Here is a 20,769-nt window from a genome sequence, read left to right as displayed (position 1 = left end):
ATTAACCTTGGCTTACATCACTGGACGCCTGCTGGAAGAGGAAAACAGGCAGAGGGAGTTGCGTTCCTCAGAGACATGGCAGTGTTCCAAAGTGGAGGAGGTGAAAGAGGCCAGCTGCGATACCGGCTGAGCAGAGAGTAAAAGGCATAGAGAGGCATCTCAAGTTGCTCTGAAATTACGTAAATGCTTCTGCTGTGGGTCTACACAGCATCTGAGATGATTGTGCCCAGGGTGGAAAAAGAGGCAAACCTGGAGGGCCGCCTCACAACTCTTCACACAGCCAGCAGGCCACATTGGTGGTCACAGATGTGGCTGCTGCATGTGGACTGTGGATTTTAGACTCTGGAGCGTCTCAGAACTTTTGCAGAGACAAATACCTGCTTCATGACATTCATTCCTCAACTTTACAACATGTGAGACAAGCTGATGGCAGGAACTCCGCTGTACAATGTCAGGGAAGTGTCACATTCCCAGCACTTCAACATACATTTAAAAAAGTGCTGTGTGTTCCTGCTCTTGAAAACAGTTTACTAAGTGTGCTTGCTTTGGACAAAGCTGGTTTTACTGTGACTTTTGTCAGCAACTCTTGCAAAATAATGAAGGGTGGCCAGGTGTCTGCTGTGGGAAGGTTGCAAAACAATGTTTGTTATAGAAAATCTATCTGTGGGAACACAAGTGGTAACTAACAACAAACCTCATGATAATTGTGTGCACTTGCTCCTCCAAAGTGCCAGTTTTAACACTATAAGCAAAACACTTGCTATTGTGGGGCATGAGGGAGTGAAGGAATGTAAAGAATTTCTTGATTGTGAAGTGTGCAAATGCACAAAATCAAAAGCTTTCCTGGTTGCCAGGAAAAGTGATAGAATGTCTGCAAAACTGTTGGGTACATGTTGATTAGGACCTTACCCCAAAAGCCATTCTAATAAGAGGTTTGCACTAATCTTAGTTGATGATTTTTCCAGATTCTCATGGGTGTATGTGCTCAAAAAGAAGTCTGAGGTGTTCACAACAGTAAAATATTGGGCACACAAGGTACAGAAACAATTGGGTGAATTATGTGCTTTGCAGACTGACATGGGAAGTGAATTCATGTCTTCTGAATTTAACAGATGGTTGTAAGCACAAGGTATAACTCATAGAGTGGCAAATGTGTCAACACCGCAGGAGAATGATGTGGCTGAAAGAAGGGGGGGAGTTTTGCAAGATATGATGCAGTCCATGCTTACTGATGTTGGTTTATCTATCACTTACTGGGCTGAAGCATTGAAGGCTGCATGCTATATAAGCAACAGGATTTGGACTAGGTCCATAGATAACATTCCTTACAAGGTGTTGTACAACAAAAACCCTAGTTTGGGACATTTAAGAATTTTTGGCACCAAGGCCTGGGTGAATGTTCCTTTAAAAGGGGGAGTTTGCTCCAAAAAGCTTCTCTTTCTAGGCGATCAGACAGGAATAAAAGCATACAGGTTTGCAAATGAACATCAAACACTGAGTTTTAGCAGGTCTGCCAATTTTTGTGAAGACCAGACTTGGCACAGAGTGCATGCTAATGAATTGCCTTCGCAGGTCGCGCTCCCCTTATCAGAGGAAACCTTGCCAAGGGTAGAACAAGAGATAGTGTCTCCTAGGCAACAATCCTCTGAGAGTGAACAGAGTGAGCAACAGGTGCCTAGAGTGTCTACCAGAAGTATCAAGGGTATACCTCCAATCAGATTTGGGTTTGATACTACTACTGTAAATCATGTATATGTAAGAGAGCCAAAGAGTTATCAGGAAGTGTTAACTTTCCCTGAGTCAGAAAGGCAAGCTTGGCAAACTGTCATGCAAGCAGAACATGATTCTCTTTCTGAAAATGGAATGTTTACTCTGACCAATTTGCCTGCTGACAAAAACGTCGTGGAATCAATGTCTGAGCAAAGCCATAACTAATCTTGGGTTCACACAGGGAATTGCTGACCCATGTATGTTTAGCAAAACCATTGGGAAAACTAAATGCTATCTGTTTCTTTTTGTGGATGATATATGTTTTCTGTTCCATGATGATATGCAGCTGCAATGGTTTATACAAACAACTCAACGCATGTTTAAGATTAAACATTTGGGCAGCATTCAGCATACTTGGGTGTAGACATTACGAAGAACACAAATGGATGTTTTGACCTCAGTCAGGAGCATAAAATAACAAAGCTGCTTGAAGAATACATTACAAATGCAAACTGTTACTACACCAATGACCACGAGGTATGGAAAAGAGCCTGATGACAAAGAGTTTGAAAACAAGGCATTGTAACAATCATTAATTGGGTCCCTACTGTATGTAGCATGCTGGTCAAGACCAGATCTCTGCATTGCAGTTCATATGTTGTGTCAAAAGTGTGCATGCCCTTTTATGAAAGATTGGACTGCTGCAAAAAGGGTATTGAGGTATCTAAAAGGTACTACTGCAAACAAATTAGTGCTAGACACTACCTCAGCACAACAAGTAACAGCTTACAGTGATTCTAGCTGGGGAGATAGAAAAGATGGAAGGTCCACAACAGGTTATACTGTGTATGTGCATAGAGCTCTTGTGTTATGGAAATCTTTGAAACAACCACACGTCTCAACTAGCACTTGTGAAGCAGAGTATTCTGCATTAAGTGATTGTGTTGTTCAGCTGGAATGGTTATATAAGCTACTAATAGACCTGAACATGCAATTTACCCATATGTGTATTTTGTGACAATACAGCTGCTCAACATTTGGCAAATATACAGTGTGTCAAAACAAGAAGCAGACACATTAACATTCGCTATCAGAATGTCAGGGAGACTGTACATAGAGGTTTGATTATGTTATAGTACTGTTCTTCTGATGTAAATGTAGCAGACATGTTCACTAAGTGTTTAAGTGTAGACAAATTTGTAACTCTGAAACAAAGACTGGGACTCACCGCCTTAGGAGGAGTGTCAGCATATGCTTGCTAGTAAGACTTCAGGCTGGAGTCTAATGCACATGATCTATGACAGTTCATGATCTGTGACAGTTCCTGACAGCTTCCCTTAGAAGATGCATACCGGTTCTGTCCAGAGTACTTGTGCTTATGCAGAATGATTCAGCACTGTGTGCTGATTGGTGCTTGTATATAGCTATATGTATATAACTGGGAAAAGCTTGTACAGTGTATTCTCTGCTCTCAAACGTGTTGTCTGGCGAAGCACTTTGTCCAGTGTATACCAGACCAACTATAAATTTGTAAATCTGTAAATAAATGTAAATAGTTAGCACAAGTCAGTGTGCTGTCTATTCTTAAGCCTCACAAATCCAGAGCATACCAGCGAATATGCCAACATTATGACTATCAGCTTCAGATACATAAAATACAGTGGAACTGATAACTTTCAATATGAGAGATTGGGAACAAACTAAACCATGAACTAAAACCCAAACTGAACCAGAAGGTCTGTTTGTAAACCAAACAGTCCCTTTCAAGCCCAAAAAATAGCTGAGCTATGGGGAGAAGCTTGCTCTCCACCACTCAGCTTTTTCAGGCTGTCTTGTGCAGTCCCTGTAAACTTTAGCAGCTCTGGGCTCTCTTGTACAGTCCCTTTAGCCAGTTTGGTGTAGTGGTTAAGTTTGCAGACTCTTATCTGAGAAAACCGGGTTTGATTCCCCACTCCTCCACTTAGAGCTGCTGGAATGACCTTGAGTTAGCCAAAGCTATCACAGGAGCTGTCCTTGAAAGGGCAGCTGCTGTGATAACCCTCTCAGCCCTACCTACCAACAAGGTGATAACTCTCTCAGCCCTACCTACCAACAGGGTGTCTGTTGTGGGGGGAGAAGATATAGGAAATTGTAAGCCACTCTGAGACTCTGATTCAGAGAGAAGGGCAGGGTATAAATCTGCATTCTTCTTCTTCTTCTTTACAAAGGTGCATTTAAAGAGACTGCACAAGGGAGCCCAATACAGCTGAGCCTGCAGAGAGAAGTCTGCCCACCAGCCCAGCTTTGGGCTCTCTTGTGCAGCCACTTTAAATGGGGCTACTCAAGGAAGCCCAATACAGCTGAGCCCATGGGGGCTGCACAAGACAGTCCAAAGCTGAGCATTGAGGAGACTTCTGTTCACAGGATCAGCTGTATTGGGCTCCATTGTGCAACCCTTTTTAACATGCCTATCTAAAGGGATTGCCCAAGAGAGCCCAAAACAGCTGACTGGTGAACAGGCTCGGCGCTGGCCTTTCCAGTGCCCCAGGCTGAAAGCGGGCCCTCGCCCCCTTTGAAGCAGGGAGCGGGAGGGCCACACGGAGCACTGGTAGGGAGTGTCTGGCTCCCTTTGAAACAAGGAACAGAATGGAGTGCTGGCAGGTAACAACTTCGGCTGGGCGGCAGCGGCAGGCTGTGCGTGCTGCCCACCAGCGCTCTGCGTGGCCCTCCTGCCCAGCTGGCTCCCTTTGAAACAAGGGACAGGAGGGCCGCAGAGCACAAGCAGGGAGTCTTCGGCTGTGCAGAGGTGGCGGCGGTGGGCTGTGTGCACTCTGTGTGGCCCTCCCGCCCTCTGTTTCAAAGGGAGCCAGCTGGCGGGGAGTGTCTTCTACTGGGCGGAGATGGTGGCGGCGACCCCTGAAGAGCCGGCACCCTAGGTAGCTGCCAAATGTTGCCTAGCGGACGCGCCAGCTCTGCTGGTGAAGAGACAGTTCCCTATCTTATCAGCTGTTTTTCAGATTTTCTTGCGCAGTCCCTTTAAAATAGTACAGCCTGAAACAGCTGAGCAGCAGGGAACATCTCCCCACTAATCAGTTGTTTTTACAGCTTTTTTCTGTTCTACCCATGAACAATCAGGAACCACCAAAAACTTCTTTAACAGTTCTTGGGAATTCGTGATGGTAGACCTGCCACAAACTTCTGTTCACAAACCACAAACAGGGCAAAATTTATGATGAATTTTGCTTCATGGTTCAGTTCATGCCCATCCCTAGTTGGAAGTAATTAAGTCTGCAATCCTACCCAACCTTCTTGGAAGTAATCACAACTGATTCTGTGGACCTTGCTTCCAACTCAAATGCATCAAAGTAGGTTGCATGGCTGTCATCCTATCATGCATACTTATGTTGTAAATACTTTAGAATAAAGTGGGCCTTACTTCTGAGTTAATTTCTGAGTTTGTGAAGAGCCCTATGGTACAGAGTGGTAAAGCTGCAGTACTGCAGTCAGAGCCCTCTGCTCACGACCTGAGTTTGATCCCGGCGGAAGCTGGTTCAGGTAGCTGGCTCCAGGTTGACTCAGCCTTCCATCCTTCTGAGGTCGGTAAAATGAGTACCCAGCTTGCTGGGGGGGAAAGTGTAGATGACTGGGAAAGGCAATGGCAAACCACCCCGTAAAAAGTCTGCCATGAAAATGTGAAGGCAATATCACCCCAGAGTCGAAAATGACTGGTGCTTGCACAGGGGACTACCTTTACCTTTTTTTTTTTTTTTTACTTTTGAGTTAACTTCAGAAGAATGGACTGTAATCCTGTACACATTTATTTGGGCATAAGCCCTACCAAAATCAATTAGACATATTTCTACATAAACATATATAGGATCAATCTGTATTTACTCAGTAGATACTTCCCCAATGGAAGCAGATTAATAAACCTACATGGGAAGGAGGGCAGATCATGGGAAGGAGAACAGGAAGGGTTGCATCAGTGCTTTGTTCTTAAGGCCCTTTCTTACATGTCCAGGGAAATGCTGATTGCCACTTTGGGGTCAGTCAGCAATTTTTCTCCATCCCAGTTTGGCAAGGGATCCTGGAAGTTTTTTGCCATCTTTTGGGCATGGAGCAGGGGTCACTTGGGGTGGGGGGAGGTATTTGTGAATTCCCTTTGTTGTGTAGGGGGTTGGACTAGATGACCCTGGAGATCCCTTCCAACTCTATGATTCTATGATTCTGAACTATAGTTATGCAATGTTTTGATCTTTACAAGAGTTACGGTGTTTGAGATACATTCTGCAGGTTTTTTCTGTCATCACATTGGAACGCTTCCATTGCTTGTATCAGCATTGTGGGTTTCAGAGTCAGACGCCATCCTTGGCAGCATTATGCAGCTATAATTAATAAATGCTATTTTTAATACTTTGGGTTTTCTCATATTGCTTCACCATAACATTTTTTTAAAAAAAAAAATCTTGACCCAATAGAATAACAGACTTCGGAAACATGCATTTGAGTTGAAGATGAATGACTTGACATACTTTGTGCTCGCTGCTGAAAATGAGCAGGATATGGATGACTGGATTTTTACTCTCAACAAGATACTTCAGATAAATCCAGAAGGGTCAATTCAAGAGAGGAAGAGTGCAGACGTCACAGATCTGAAAATTGGTGAGAGATAATTTTTTTTATCATTTCAGGTGTAGAATGAAGGACTTTAGCCATTGCATAAATCATCTGAAGCACTGATAACCGAGTAACTGAGTGGCCACTGTGTGAGACAGAATGCTAGACTAGATGGACTATTGGTCTGATCCAGCATGGCTTGTATTTTTAAATCCTTGTTCTGCAAAGACTAACTGCTTAGCATGAAGTGCTTTCGAAGTTGTGTATTCTTAACCCACAGCTCCCTGTAAAGTATATCCATACATACTGCATAACCAGATAAATGCAGGTCTTCATAAATGCACTTCTGTCATTCAGTTTCCTTTTTACTTTTTAAGTATATATAGAGCATGTGGTTTCCTGCCCTATCATACTTAGAAAGATAAAGGGGTTTTTATGAAGTTAGATCTGTCCTAAGAACCTACATGTAATCTGTATTGGGGGGGGGGCACCATATGGGAATCTTCTGGCAACATGCAATGCAGCCATATAATAATCTTTTGCAACGCTATGATATTCTTTTGAGTCATCATTCCAGAAGCAGGATAGTACATTTAATCTGATCTGTAGAACAGAAGAAACTGGCAGCTTGCTAACAAAGATGCTCCATGGCTGAAGAGATTTTGCAATTAGGATCACAGCCCTTTTCTGAATGATTTTGCCAAGATTATTAGGAATTATTTTTTCCCAAAATGTAAATTGCATTTCTATCATGATTTTCATCCAACATGGAACTCAAGGCAGAATACAGAGTTTCTGGGCCTTCCTTCTAGGCACTGACTGGACCCATACAACCTCTGTTTCAGCGGAGCATTTGTTCCATATGCCATCTGCCCATATCCTTTCTCCATATATCCTGTGGGATTCCAGTGTTTATATGGAGTTCAGATTGAGAATATCTCCATTCCCTTTTTTCCCCAGAACTGCACAATGGGAAATCACTATTATGTGTGGAGAATATCACACAACTTGTAAAAGCCCAAAGTTCAGCCCATGAATATGGATCACTGTATTTATATTGCTGTATTTGGACAGAATTAATCTTAAAATGTTTTTGTTTTAAGATTCTGAAGATGCGTCAGTAAATTATGATTGCCCGCAAGAGGAAACTGATCCTTCAGAGAACAGTTTACATCCAGATTTTTCTAAAGTAAGAGATTGTTATTATTACAAAGCTATGTGTTATTTGTAACAAAGTGGCAACCGAAGGTTGAATCTGCAAAAGGACTTCTGATTGTTACTGTACTGTGGATATTCCATTGTCAGCTGGAAACTGACATGGGGTTCCACAAAGCACTCAATATAGTGGAGTACCTCTCATAAATCTTACAGTGTTCTGTCCCCATGGCAACTGCAAATATGGACAGCCCATCACTAATCTACCTAGGAAGGGATACTGGGATACCAACAGGTTAAGTTGTGTGGGTAGAATTGGGTTAGGGGAGAGGAGGTGGGTGGTGTGAAGGATAGAGGACCCAGGGGCACCTGAAGTTCTTGCAGATTTCCAGAGGTCAGGCCTTGCTGGTTGCAGGTTACTGTGGAATCCCCGTTCTGTTCCTGAAGGCCAATATTCTGGTGTAACAGGGCAAAGGAGGATGGAGAGAGTAAATGTGCTTACTTAATAATAATAATAATAATAAATTTTATTTATATCCCGCCCTCCCCGCCTAGGCAGGCTCAGGGCGGCTAACAACAGTTCAATAAAATTATACAATATAAGGTAAATTAAAACAACAATTAAATTATACTTAAACTCCAGTGACCTAACAAGCTGTGTCCTTCCTGGCTCAGGTTTTTCAAAGCTTGTGAGTCTGTGAGACTGTCTGATTCTGTTTATGCCAGAATCTGCTTAGGAGGGAGATCAGAAAAATTGATTTATCTAATTGTAATTTCTTATCTGACCGAGGGTGCTTTTTCTCTCAAAAGCTTCCACCCCCAAAATCTTGTTGGTCTCTAAAGTTTTACTGCACTCAGATCTAGTTCTCCTACTATGGACCAGAATGGCTACCCTCTGAAACTGTCTTTAATTATTTTGTATTTGTGCAGATAAACTTAAACAAACTTTACATCTGGACATTTTTGCCCAGGATTGTAATTATTGGAAGTGCTACTCTTTGGTGCCCCACCCATGCCCCCGATCTCAGAGCTGCCACCTCTGCCAGAGACCTGCAAGCAGCTGTTCACAGTCTATTCTGGCGTGAACCACCAAAACAGCTTGCCCTGCAGAGAAAATTTATTTCAACAATGTACTATTTCCCATCTTTCTTTTTTTATAAAGTAAATCTTTAGTCTTTTTGGTAATAGAATTTTAAAAGGGAAAGTACTGGGTGCACATTTCTCAAATCAAAGCATGCAGATATACATTTCAAGGTGTATGTTTAACTACTCCAGTATGTTAGATGTTCTGGTTCAGCTTCAGTGTGAAAAATTTGATTTCTAGTTTTGAGGGGTGGCATTCAGAAAGAGGGAATGCAGTTTTATCTTCATTCATATGCTTAGGAGAAACTTGCTTTCAGACTGGAAGCCTGAATAACTTGAAATAATCTGAGTAATGAGATATTATTTTTCCAGTACCTCACAGAAACAGAAGAAACAGTCAAAGCTTCTCGAAACATGGAACGACTAAATCTCTTCTCCCTAAGTCCTGATATTGCCGTAAGTAACTTTTAATCTGTTTTGGTCCTTAAAATTGCTAAAGAAATTAAACAAAAATTATTAGTAGGATCAGTAGATAGCCAATAATGCCTTTCACACCTTCTCTCTCTGTCTCATATATATATATCTTCTACATTCTTTCTTTATAAAATTAATTTCTGATAGAAATATTCTGTTGATTACCACTGGGTAGCTGATTTAATATTATTCCAGAAAAGTCTAATTATTTTCCCTTTTTTAACATTTCTATGAATTTCAGTTAATTAATCAATATTTTTATTCCAGGTGTTGAATCCTCAGAGGAAAGAGATCACAGGTCCAGAATCATTGGTCAAACCTTTTGAGGAGAAAGAAGCAAAGCGGATCATGATAACCTGCAAATCTCTTAATCTGAATCTCCAAGCATGTGTTTCCGATAATGAAAATGATCCAGCTACCAATGTAAGTTTGAGAGGGAAAATCCATGTCAAAAGGTACTTATGTGCTTCCCCAAGACTCAAGTCACTTCTTGTAGAAGTTTGGTCAAAATAACGGTTTCATTTCGTGTTTCTATTCTGGTACTTTTTTATTTATTTATACTGAGGGTAAAAATCTCAGCTGATTGGTATTTAGCAGAGTAGCCTCTTCTCCTCCTCTTCTTCCTCCTCCTTCTTCTGTTGCTACTGTGGGGTTTACTGTTGTCCTTGAAAGTTATGTATGATGATTTTATGTTATAGGGCACTTGGACAGCCTTGCTGTATGAGACACTGTAGAAATATTTTAGATCAATAGAAAATACTAAGAATTTACATTGACAATACTGACTAGCAATGCAAAATATGTTTGAAGCAGAGATTATTATTACTTATTAAAAGCATTGTTGACTATCTTTTCCATTCTGATGGATTTCCAGTATCATCAAAACAGTATAAAACTACAGTAGTGTACAAAACAACAACCTATTTGCAAACGACCCCCAAAGCACCTTAATCTATTACAAGAATAAGTCAGCTATCATGCAAAGCAACTCCATATTTCAGCAGGTAGACTAATTTTTTTGGATATAACATAACACCATGATTTAATTAAAGCACAGTGTGCTCATCCACACATAGAACAGTGCACTAACCATGGTTATGTGGTTGTGACATCCTTGTCTTATTCCTGGCTTTCCCCCCTGTGCTGTCTCACACACTGAGATGCCTGCAGAGAAGAGGGCAAAGAAACCAGCATTTGTCAGGCAAACTAGGAGCAGAGAGATCATTTGCTAGTCAAATCCTGCTTTCACAAACTAACCATAGTTGAAATAATTCATGGTTTTGCAATATGCCTGACTGAATCCAAACTTTCAAAGATCTTATTGAAGATGCTGTCAAAAAAGATAGTAAATGTGAGTAAATCATAAAATATCAGTAAAAGTAGGTTGTCTTCCTTTGTCAGGGCTTCCCAGAGTCAGCTATGAAGACTCTGTCTCTTGTGGACACCTACCCATACTTCAGACAATGGGTGCACTTGGAAAATAACCTTCTAAAGATTATTGCATTGCCCACCTCTATGGGAGGAGGCTTTCCTTGAGAAACTGTGGTCCCAGTCCCTTTAGGATTTCAAAGATCCAGCAACTAGTGTAAAGGGGGGGGGGGATGTTAAAAATAGGAGTTTGTTTTTTTCAGTTGCTGGACACTACATTCTCAACCTGTTCAGCCTCAGAAAACACTTCAGAGGAAGCCCCTCATCGAGATGATAATCTCATCTGACTATCACTTGGGCATGAGTAGCTGTGGCTAGATCCAGGAATGGATATGGCTGGTTAAAGCTGCTCCTGACCATCCAGGAATAGCTGCAGGCCCAGAAGCATTGCTGAACTGCAGAGCAGGGTTTTAACAAGAAGTGAATATTCATTCTGTATGTGCCAGTAATTGCTTCCATCATAATCAGTAGAAAAGCTCATCATTTCAGATTTTAGATTAATGGGAAATAAATCTGTCAGTGGGAGTTTGTGTGCTTGTGTGGTTATTCATTTGTATGTAGACAATAGCATCTCTAGGGGGAAGGCATCTGTGTCTACATCAGTTGTAATGCTTTGGGAATGGGCAGGCTATCCATTGAAGTAAGATTGCCCATACTGCAAATGTAGCAGTGCCCATGATTTCAATCCATATTTTTATAGTAAACGTAACCATCTTCACATGAAAACGGACAAAATATATAATATAATATAATATAATATAATATAATATAATATAATATAATATAATATAATATAATAATTGGACAAAAGTTATATAATATAATATAAGGGGGAGAAATCCAGTATATAATGCATTATTTTCTCTTCTGTTTGGACTTTTTGAATCTAATGAACGCAATAAAATCTGATGAAAATTAAATTACAAAGCAATCAGGAGTCTCATATGTCAACGTATATGGTTAGAAGGAAGAATTAAGAGACTTCTAGTGCAATCCTAAGCATATATAGTCAGAAGTGCTCAGGATTGTATCACTTTCATTCTGACTGTTCAGCTTTCATGGCAGGGAAGATATTGGACAATACTCTGATTTCCTTCATTAGCAGATGACATCAGCAATGTTTATTCAGTGCAAGCCAAGCAGCGCTTTTTTGGCAAGATGGAAGAGCTGGCAAAAAGATAGCTACAGTATCAATGCTTTAATTTGGTTTGCAACTGGGAGAGTACAGAATTGTTTTTCTACCAGCTAATCTAGCCAAGATGGTGAAGATTCATAATTGAACCATGTGTCTATAATTAAAAGTAGATGCTAGGAATGGGACTTAATTGGATTGAGACCATGATGCTGGAAAAGGGGATGTATCCCTTTCCTCTTGCAACTGTTTCCTGATATAAATCTTGTATATCAACATATTGAAGTTGGTACATGACTGTAGCAACTTCTATGACTCAGTACAAGAGCATCCGCTTAGCACACAGAAGGATCCATGTTCAATCCCCAACTTCTCCACTTAAAAGGATTGAGTTGGAAGTGATATGAAAGACCTCTGTGACCTCCAGGAGAGCTGCTGCCTATCCGAGTAGACAATACCAAGTTTTAGGGACTAGTGATCTGATGCAGTATAAGGCAGCTTTATGTGTTTGTGTGTGAGTTCCATTAGACACACAACATGAGGAGACAGGGTTAAATCCCCCTTCCTCAGTACCAGACTTTGATGGGAGATCTGGAAATTGAATCCCACAGAGTGCCCTCTTTCTTCTAGGAGCAGCATTTCAGGGGGATTTAGGGCTGTAGCAAGAAAGGGAAGGAAAGTAAGTCATGTCTCACTTATAGAAATCTTTTCGCCACCAGAAATTCAGATGTTGGGGGCAAGTGAAGCACCTCTGAAGATGATTGCAGTGAGCAGGAGATAACATTACTGATGTATCTTAAAGGTCCCTTGTAAGAATTAACTGCAGCACTCTGAATACTTGAATATGCTATACGCATAGTTGTTGTCTCTCTGATAATGTGCATTGACCCTACCTCTTTCAAATCTAATCCAAAGTGATGACAGTGTGACTTGCTGGGGCTTTTGCATTACTGGGAAGTGTTCATGTTTCACAGCTGCTACCACTACAAGTGCCAAATATTTTTCTGTGCTTTGCCTTAGGAATGAATGACACAGCCCACCCTTTCCATTTTGTGGTGGGAAAGCTTGCATCAGCTGCTGTTGCTGCTTAAGAAATGTTTCAATCACTTTCCTCTGTTGTGTTAAAATGTACTTTGCAATCTGCATTTTGTAAAGTATAAGCTCAGAGTGTGTTTCGTTAATTCATCAATGACATTTCTCTGTGTTCCTTGTCAGATATCTGTTGTTCAGGAGTTCACAAATCCTTGTTAGTTGCTAATATGGCTCCCTTGTGCATAGACAGGACTGAGTAATCATATGACAGTGTAAGACAGCTGTAGAAGAACTAATTGCATTTCTAGAGACAGTGGGTCACTTTATATACAGGATAGTTTCATTTTCATTTGCCAAAAGAATATAGTACACAAAAGTGCCATCTGTAAATGATTTGGAAGTCAAAAACTGCCCTGTTTTTCTATAATTTCTTCTCTCAATTTACAGAGAACTCATCAAAATTTAATTAATCACTCATGTGGAGCTGATCTAAGCTGTTATAATGCCATCTAAAATAGCGTATTGCTAATAAACCATGGGCAGACATATCTGACGCCCGCAATAATTTTTTTTCCTATATAGATCTGGAAAATCTAATATTTACTCTCCAAAGTTCTGTGTAAGGTATTTGTAGTAAGACTCTTAACAATCTATATCGTGCCCCTGGCGCCCCCCGGGGTCCCTCTGCATGGCTGTAGCCCCTCTACCTGCGACTGCCCCCTTTTGGTCTCCCGTTGGTGTCTCTTAAGGTCTCAGAAATAGGGGGAGGGAGTCGGGTTACCGCACCTCAGGCTCCTTGTCCCCTCTGGCTGTGCTTGGGCTCCTGTCTCTCTCTGTTGGCAGTCCCTCTGCAACATCAGCCAGCTTCCTTCCTGACCTCTTGGACCTCAGGCCTTTTATCCCTCCTGGAGTCCCCTCCCCTCTCCCCAGGTCCCACCCCCAGCTGGCTCCGCCCCCGTTGATAAGCCCGGACGCCGAGGAGAGGCGTTCTGGGGCTGCTGGGGTGTCCACGGCCATAGCGGAGTGTCAGGGTGTCGAGCTTGGTCTGCCGGCCCCTCCCTCCCCGTCGAGCTCCTTCCACACCTTTCTTCTCTCGCTGCCACTGATGCTGCGAGGCGGCCAATCTCTCCGCGCCTGGGGATGGGCGCGCTGACTGTGTGGGCCAGTGAGCGTTGCAGGCGGCATCACTGCTGCATGCTGTCGAGGTATGTTGGGGCTCGGCGGTGGGGGCTGCCAGCGTTGCCCTGGGTAGCCCCCCGGTTGCGTGTGGCCGGGGAGGGAGACTAACGGGTGTGGGGGCGGCTCCCTGCGGTGTCCCAGCCCAAGCTGGGGGGGACAATCTGTCTTTCAAACAGATTATTGTATATTTTTACATAACCTATTATTATTATTAGCTTATTTCTATTTCGCCCATTCCACCATTTGGGGGCTCAGAGCAGAGTACAACATAAATAGTAATAAAATCACGATAAAATTAAAATCATAATAAAAACCAGTTACAACATTTCATAAAGTACAACAGGGTGGTTCAGCAGGGTTACATAACCAAATAGTATAGCAGAATGGTACTACAGAATAGTACAGCCATACAGGAGTTCAGTACAGTGGGGAACTGTACCAAACCACAACATAGATTTCTTTTTGTAATATTGAAGGATTTGTGAAGTACCCTTCAATGTAAAAAACCCAAAAAGTTACCACTCATTTGTTGGAAGTCAAGGTAATTATTAATATTTCCTTTATTGTTTCTATTACACTAGCATCCTTAAAAAGAAATATCCTTAAGTCAGTTCAATGTATTAAATTTAACCCATCAGTTACAAATTGTCCCCATTGGACTGAGATTTAGCAAGTCACTTAACCAGTTATAAATTGATTAAAGCTTGCAGTCCTGTTTTAAACTCCTTTGGCTTGGATCTACCTCCCAGAACACCTATGGGAAGCCATCTCCCTTTGTTCAGATCTCTCCTCAAAACCCAAATTTGAGACAACCTCTTTTTAGTACAGAAACTAAGCCTCAGCACCTGTAACAAGAATGAATTCATATTTTCCCCAGTTGATCCCTGCCTCCATATTTCTCACCTCAATTTATTATCTTCTCTGTATCAAAATTTTAGTTTGTAACAGCAAATCTTGTACTGTTTACATTGATGACATCATATTCCTGATAATTTTACTCTCTCTTCTCTGCTTTTTATCTCCAGATCGAGCCTTTCTTTGTGAGTGTGGCTCTTTTTGATACAAGGGAAAACAGAAAGATCTCTGCTGATTTCCATGTAGATCTAAACCATACCCTTGTCAGACAGATGTTGCCAAGTTCTTCACCTTTGATAGAAAATGGTACAATTGAGAACAGTGGTGCCAAAGAGGATGAACCACGGGTTAAAGGGTTTCCAGAAGAATGGTTGAAATATCCAAAACAGGTACTTTGTATCTACGTAGGCATACATACACCTGTTTATTGAAACTGAAACACAAAATTATAAATAAAAGAATTTAACTGACTAGAATGGTATGGATATTGAATATACTCATGTAATAAATATTCAGCCTTGAGTCATGAATTTTAAAAGGCTTCCCAGACTTCTGAATGTGAAGAGATGTGTAATTTTTAATTAAAAATTTAGGCACATTAAATTGTTAAATATTTTACTTTTAGCATGGTAGAAAAAGAGAAGAGAACTTGAGTTCAAGTACCTGTATACTATGTACTTGTCTGGAAGGAAGCAAACCAGCAATGATTCATGCAGAGATTCAATAGGCTGCCTCCACTTGACAAGAGATAATTCTGAGCTTCCTTAATGATAGGGGTTCTAAACATTGGTTTAATCCCAGTTTAGAGTCCTGATTTGTTGTGGGAAGGACACAGCTCCAGTTCATCTGATGTCAGATATCATGGCCAATTAGAGCTTAAAGGGATGAGGGACAGGAGACAGACAAAGGGGAAAGCATGAACACAGCAGCAGTTTTGAATGCTGCCTATTATTCCTTCATGTGAATGGTCATGACTTGACTGTGTCTGAATTTTACATAATAAAATATCAGACTTTTCACTTCTTACATTTTTTAATCTTTTGACTCTGATATTGACAGCTTTGTTCTCATTAACTATATGTACTTCTGCACTCAGTGATGACCTGTCTTTATACATCTGGTGAAGTTGGTTTAGTTCACAGAAGTTTATGCCACTGTACAAAATGGATAGTTTTCAAGATGTTATAAAGCTCCTTTTAGTTAATGCTGGAGGAGTGGCTCATGCAGAAACAATTTCTCCTCTAGATATGTATCACAGGCCCATAACATGACTGATGTAATTTATCTCATCTCTCTAGCAGTAATCAGTTTGTTAATTAATACTCCAGGAATCTTTTTTTAACTTAGTGGTGTGTCTGTATTGCTATCCTTTTATTAACTTCTCTCTCATATCTATAGGCAGTTTTCTCCATAAGTAACCCCCATTCTGAAATTGTTTTGGTGGCAAAGATTGAAAAGGTGCTGATGGGAAATATTGCCTCTAGTGCAGAACCTTACATAAGGAACCCAGACTCGAATAAGGTAATATAATGCAAAGATGCAATGCCTTTTCTATCATAGGTATATGTCAACATGCAAGTGAAAAACCCTAATAGCAAATGTCAGTACCATTTCATGGAGCCAGATGTGGATTCTTTTGTATAACTGATACTGCTTTGTACATGCTCTGATTGCAGTTAATGATAAGATTCTTCATTGCTTTTGGCAAAAGTAACATGTATGTAGTAAAAGCTGTGGAGTTTGCAGAAGAATAATAAGAAATGTTTGAACGTTGACAATAGTGGGTCACATTTTGGTTCCTTCAAAGACATACATGTTTCTCTCATGCTCATCTGATCTTCACAGTAACCCTGTGATGCAGATCATGCATACAGAGAGAAGCACTGCCTCCAAGTCACCCAGTAGGCTTCATGGCTAAATGGAAGTCTGAACTTAGCCTCTTCTGCCTTAGTTCAACACTCTAACCATTACAGCAACTGATCATCTGGAGGTCACTAAATGTCTTGTGCTGTCTGAGTAGCTAATGCCATTTCAGCTATTTGTAAAGATCCAATTGAATGAAGGGGGTGTGTGTGTGGATCACAAGTGGTTTAAATATCATACATATCACACCTTAATTTCAATAATTAAATATGTCAGTAATACATCAATAGAATAGTATGAAATGGTCACAGGACCTGTGCTGATCAAAGTAATATAATGCAATTATCTTCATGGAATTAATAGTTTTTCTTTTTCTGCCTAGTGGGCTCAGAAAGCATTAAAATCCAACAAACAGTTCTGCAGCAGATTGGGGAAATACCGGATGCCCTTTGCTTGGTCTGTAAGGTAGGTAGTTGCCCATTTATACCCATTTTCAGCAGTTACAGAATCTAAGGCCAGAGAAAGAGCTTTGTACTTGGAACTACAAGGCAGTACAAAAGCTCTGCCTTTATTTCCAGGATTATTGTGGGAATTCCAGCTGAAAAATCATTTTGGGAATTCCAGAGTAAACAGAAGAGCAAAGGAGCAGCAGAATAAATAATGGCAATTAGACAGAATCTTATCTCTAAGAAAGTCTGACAGATTGTAAATTTGTTTCTGTATCATTTGCAGCTACAGGTATAGGTTCAAATGAGGTAATACCCCATTACACACTGAAACCTAGTATGTAAGGAAGAAGGCTAGTCCACAACCCTTGTCACAGACATCTAGTGTAATGTGCAGGACTTATTTTATTGAAGAGGGAAATTCAGTCATGTGAGCCTCTGCTATGCAGTCTGAAAAGGTACAAGGTTTACTATCTTAGCTGCAACATGTATGAATGAGGCCACAAGCTGCCATTTGTAGCAAGCCCAGGTCTTTCCTAGAAACATTATTCACAAAATGAAAGAAGGCAACTTGTCCACCACTTCTTTTCCCATTTAACTTGAGCAGTCATCAGTTCTCCTCTCTTTTAAAATTGACTAACTGTGGATGGTGGGTTGCTTTGCTGGGAAACTCTTGCTTCTTTTCAAACTATGTTTAACTTGTTTAAAAATTTAGTTATCACTAGGGATGGGCACTGACTGAAATATGGACCAAATATGGTCTGGGGGTGGGGGTCGTGGACCGTTTGCCTAGCCTGTACAATTTCAGCCATTTGGTCCATAAGCGAAGGGTCAGTGAGTAAAGGGGAGCATTTAGAATGTCCCCTTCACTCCCTGAGTCCTGTGCTGCAACGGTGCACCTCAGCAAGTGAAGGTAGGGTATTTTGAATCCCCCTTTCAATCCCTGAGTGAAGTCGCCACTTGGTGTTGACTTGTGCGCCACTTTGCAAAAGCCACTTAAATTTTAAATGGCTTTTGAAAAGCAGCACAGTATGCAAGTGAAAGTCGAGTGGCGACTTCACCAGCTTTCCTTCCACTTGTAGGAGATGAAAGTGGTGGGAGGAAAGAAACAGGAGGGTGCTTGCTGCACATGGCAAGGCTCGTTGCTCCCTTTTCCCTCCCCTGGAAAGGTAGCAACTACTTGTTTTGTTTAAAGGTGCTTCTGCTACAGACATGGTGTCCTCTCACTTGTTTCATTGTGGGTTCTGCCTAACACTCTCAATTAAAAAGGGGCTTTGTCATTGGATCAGTGTGTCACTCTCTAGGAGGCAGGACCTTGGGTGGTAAAAGCAAGACAGGGAGGTGAGCCTTAAAGGGGACTGATAAGTTCCTTCTCCTCTGCCCATTTTCTGGAACACAACTCTGGCAAAGCAGTTGTACAATCTGCACTTCTTGCTTACTTCCTTCTCCTCTTGTTTAAATAAACAAATATATTGTATAAATTTAACCCTCCTCCAGCAGTGCATGAGTGACTGCTGAGCAGTGAGTTTCCAGTTCACCCAGAAGTGAACCAAAAGTGGATTAATGGACTAAATGGACCATGGTGACGTCCATGAAAATACTGGGGGGGGGGGGGGGGGGGGGCGCGGTGTCCATGAACGGTTTTTGCTATACTGTGCCCATCCCTGATTATTACCTTCATGACAAAGTTCACTGTATATGCAGGGTTTTTTTTTTTTGGTTTCTCATCCTGGAACAGCATTGAGAGTTTACTGGAATACTTGTCACCTGTTCTGTGTGATGAAGTGGCAGTTGTCTTGAAACTCACTATAGAATACTCCAGCAAGTAGCATTAGCATGGGGAGTGGCTTTACAAGCACACTGGTCCTAAATAGGTCCTGTTTTTCTGTAGTGAGTGATAAGACTATGTGGAACAGTTCACTTGTTGCTTCCAAACTAGAAAACAATACTGTTGATTATCTACCACAATATATTTTGGTTTCAGAAGGATGGATCCTACAACCCCTGAAGTAAGAAGTCTTGCTCTAAGGTGGAAGTATCTTGCTGTAATGGAGAAATCTTTCTCTGTTGAAGAATGACTCTTTCCAGCTGAGCAAGAGTCCTCAGCAGAAGGGAGCCGCAGGATCAGACTGAATATATGTCTCCTTTAGTGAACAAATTTTGACTCAGTCAATGTAGAACAAAGTGGAACTTGCTCTGATAGACTTGCCAGCCTAAAAATAGATTTTTCCTTTGGACACACACATCCCACTGTGATAAAAATCAGAAATCTCAGACTTTTGATGTGATTTCCACTTTTTTCGTTTCTGGCTGTAGTAGCACTCCTCCCATTTAATATGGAAATTTCCCCTTTTTATAATTTAAAGCAAGTCACAGAGTAATTTTAAAAGATTCTGTCATTCACTCAAAATCTGACAATATTTCAGTCTTGCAGCTGGAACTGTCTTGCCATAGTTCACATCACAACATTTTTGTTTCCAGGGCTTGATCCTGTGTTGCCCAGCATTGCTTTCCCAAGAGACTGTAAGCACAACATGTGTTAGAATTACAATGTGACAAGTCAGTCTTCCATTCTCATGTTCCTACCGCAGCTGCCAGAGTTTGCAAATATGATTTGTACTTGGAGAACTCTTTTCTCCCACAAAATATTTTCCACATTTCCCTTCCTTTTTATTATTCTCATACAAATGGTATTGAACCCAGTCTGTAAAATACCTTATGAACTTGCAATATGTATGTCTGCCTGATCCAACGTGCTTTGGCAAAACACATGCCACCACCAAATTCATCAGATACGTAAATGAATTCTGTAAGCAGGAAGATTAAAAACTCTAAAATCTGCACATAAGTGGGTTCAGAAACTTAAAAAGTTTGGGAAACTGAACAATCTGGTAATAGGCCTTTCTCTGCACAGCTTGATATGGAGGGATAGAAAACACCATTGCAAGACTGGAGAAAGTGTTGTTTTTGAACAAGCACAGTTTTATTCTCTACAGAACTTAAGAAAAAATGAGTGGGGTATTTTCTAGGAAGTCCAGTATATTCATATTTAATTCCAGAGTTGGTGAAGAAATTGGAAGTCAACGCCCAGTGGAAGAGAGGAAATCATGGGCCTCATGGCTTTGAGAACTGTTACATTAAAGAGCTAAGTAGTGATTGATTAATTGCCATCTAATATATTGTTTCCACTTCCTTTTACAGGCCAGTTTTCAAGGATAATCAGGGAAATATTGACAGAGATTCCCGGTTCTCGCCTTTATTTAGGCAAGAAAGTAGCAAAATTTCTACAGATGACATACTGAAATTAATAACAGAATATAGAAGGTAACGAGTGATTTTTTTTAAGCATGTGCAAGACTGTGGCGTGGTATCATCTACTTTGATTTAATAGTTTTAATTGTGAATAAGAAATAAATTCTAAAATAATATTATATGTAGTGGTATTCACTAGGTGTGCGCACAAAAAAATGATTTTGGGGAGGGGGGTTGGGTATATCAAACCCCAAAAATATTGGTACCGTATATACTGATATTTCCAAATTTCCATGTTGGTATGATATCAGGATTCAGGAAATAATTGGTATTGCCGAATTTATTCGGTAATATACCTGCCCTTCCCTCCCAGAGTTGCGCTGCAGTGACAGCACACCTCAGCAACAAAAGGGAACTCATCTAAAGAGACTTCGGTCTCTTTAAATACCTTCCATCTCCTCCCTAAGCTGCATCACAGCAGCAGCACACTTCAGTAAAGGAATGGAAGACAGGTCTTTAAATGCCTTCCCTTCACTCATTGACGTGTGCCTCTTCACAATCTCA

The 20,769-nt window shown here is 41.0% G+C and overlaps 1 protein-coding gene across 8 annotated transcripts in view; it reads left to right on the top strand.

Annotated features, from left to right (window-relative positions):
* Window positions 1-20,769, top strand: part of DOCK10 (dedicator of cytokinesis 10) — a 272,423-nt gene that overhangs the window by 163,290 nt on the left and 88,364 nt on the right. For all 8 annotated transcript variants that reach the window (XM_060242210.1, XM_060242208.1, XM_060242205.1 and 5 more), the window contains exons 8-15: window positions 6,168-6,351; window positions 7,410-7,495; window positions 8,917-9,000; window positions 9,286-9,441; window positions 14,815-15,033; window positions 16,043-16,165; window positions 16,890-16,972; window positions 20,155-20,277. In XM_060242210.1, the coding sequence (XP_060098193.1) occupies window positions 6,168-6,351; window positions 7,410-7,495; window positions 8,917-9,000; window positions 9,286-9,441; window positions 14,815-15,033; window positions 16,043-16,165; window positions 16,890-16,972; window positions 20,155-20,277 (1,058 nt within the window). The remainder of the gene's footprint in view (window positions 1-6,167; window positions 6,352-7,409; window positions 7,496-8,916; window positions 9,001-9,285; window positions 9,442-14,814; window positions 15,034-16,042; window positions 16,166-16,889; window positions 16,973-20,154; window positions 20,278-20,769) is intronic.

Source organism: Heteronotia binoei, chromosome 6, assembly GCF_032191835.1.
Source record: "Heteronotia binoei isolate CCM8104 ecotype False Entrance Well chromosome 6, APGP_CSIRO_Hbin_v1, whole genome shotgun sequence".
In the NCBI taxonomy this organism is placed as follows: Eukaryota; Metazoa; Chordata; class Lepidosauria; order Squamata; family Gekkonidae; genus Heteronotia; species Heteronotia binoei.
The sequence above is the reverse complement of the archived record's forward strand: the minus strand, read 5'-3'. Positions and strand labels throughout refer to the sequence as shown.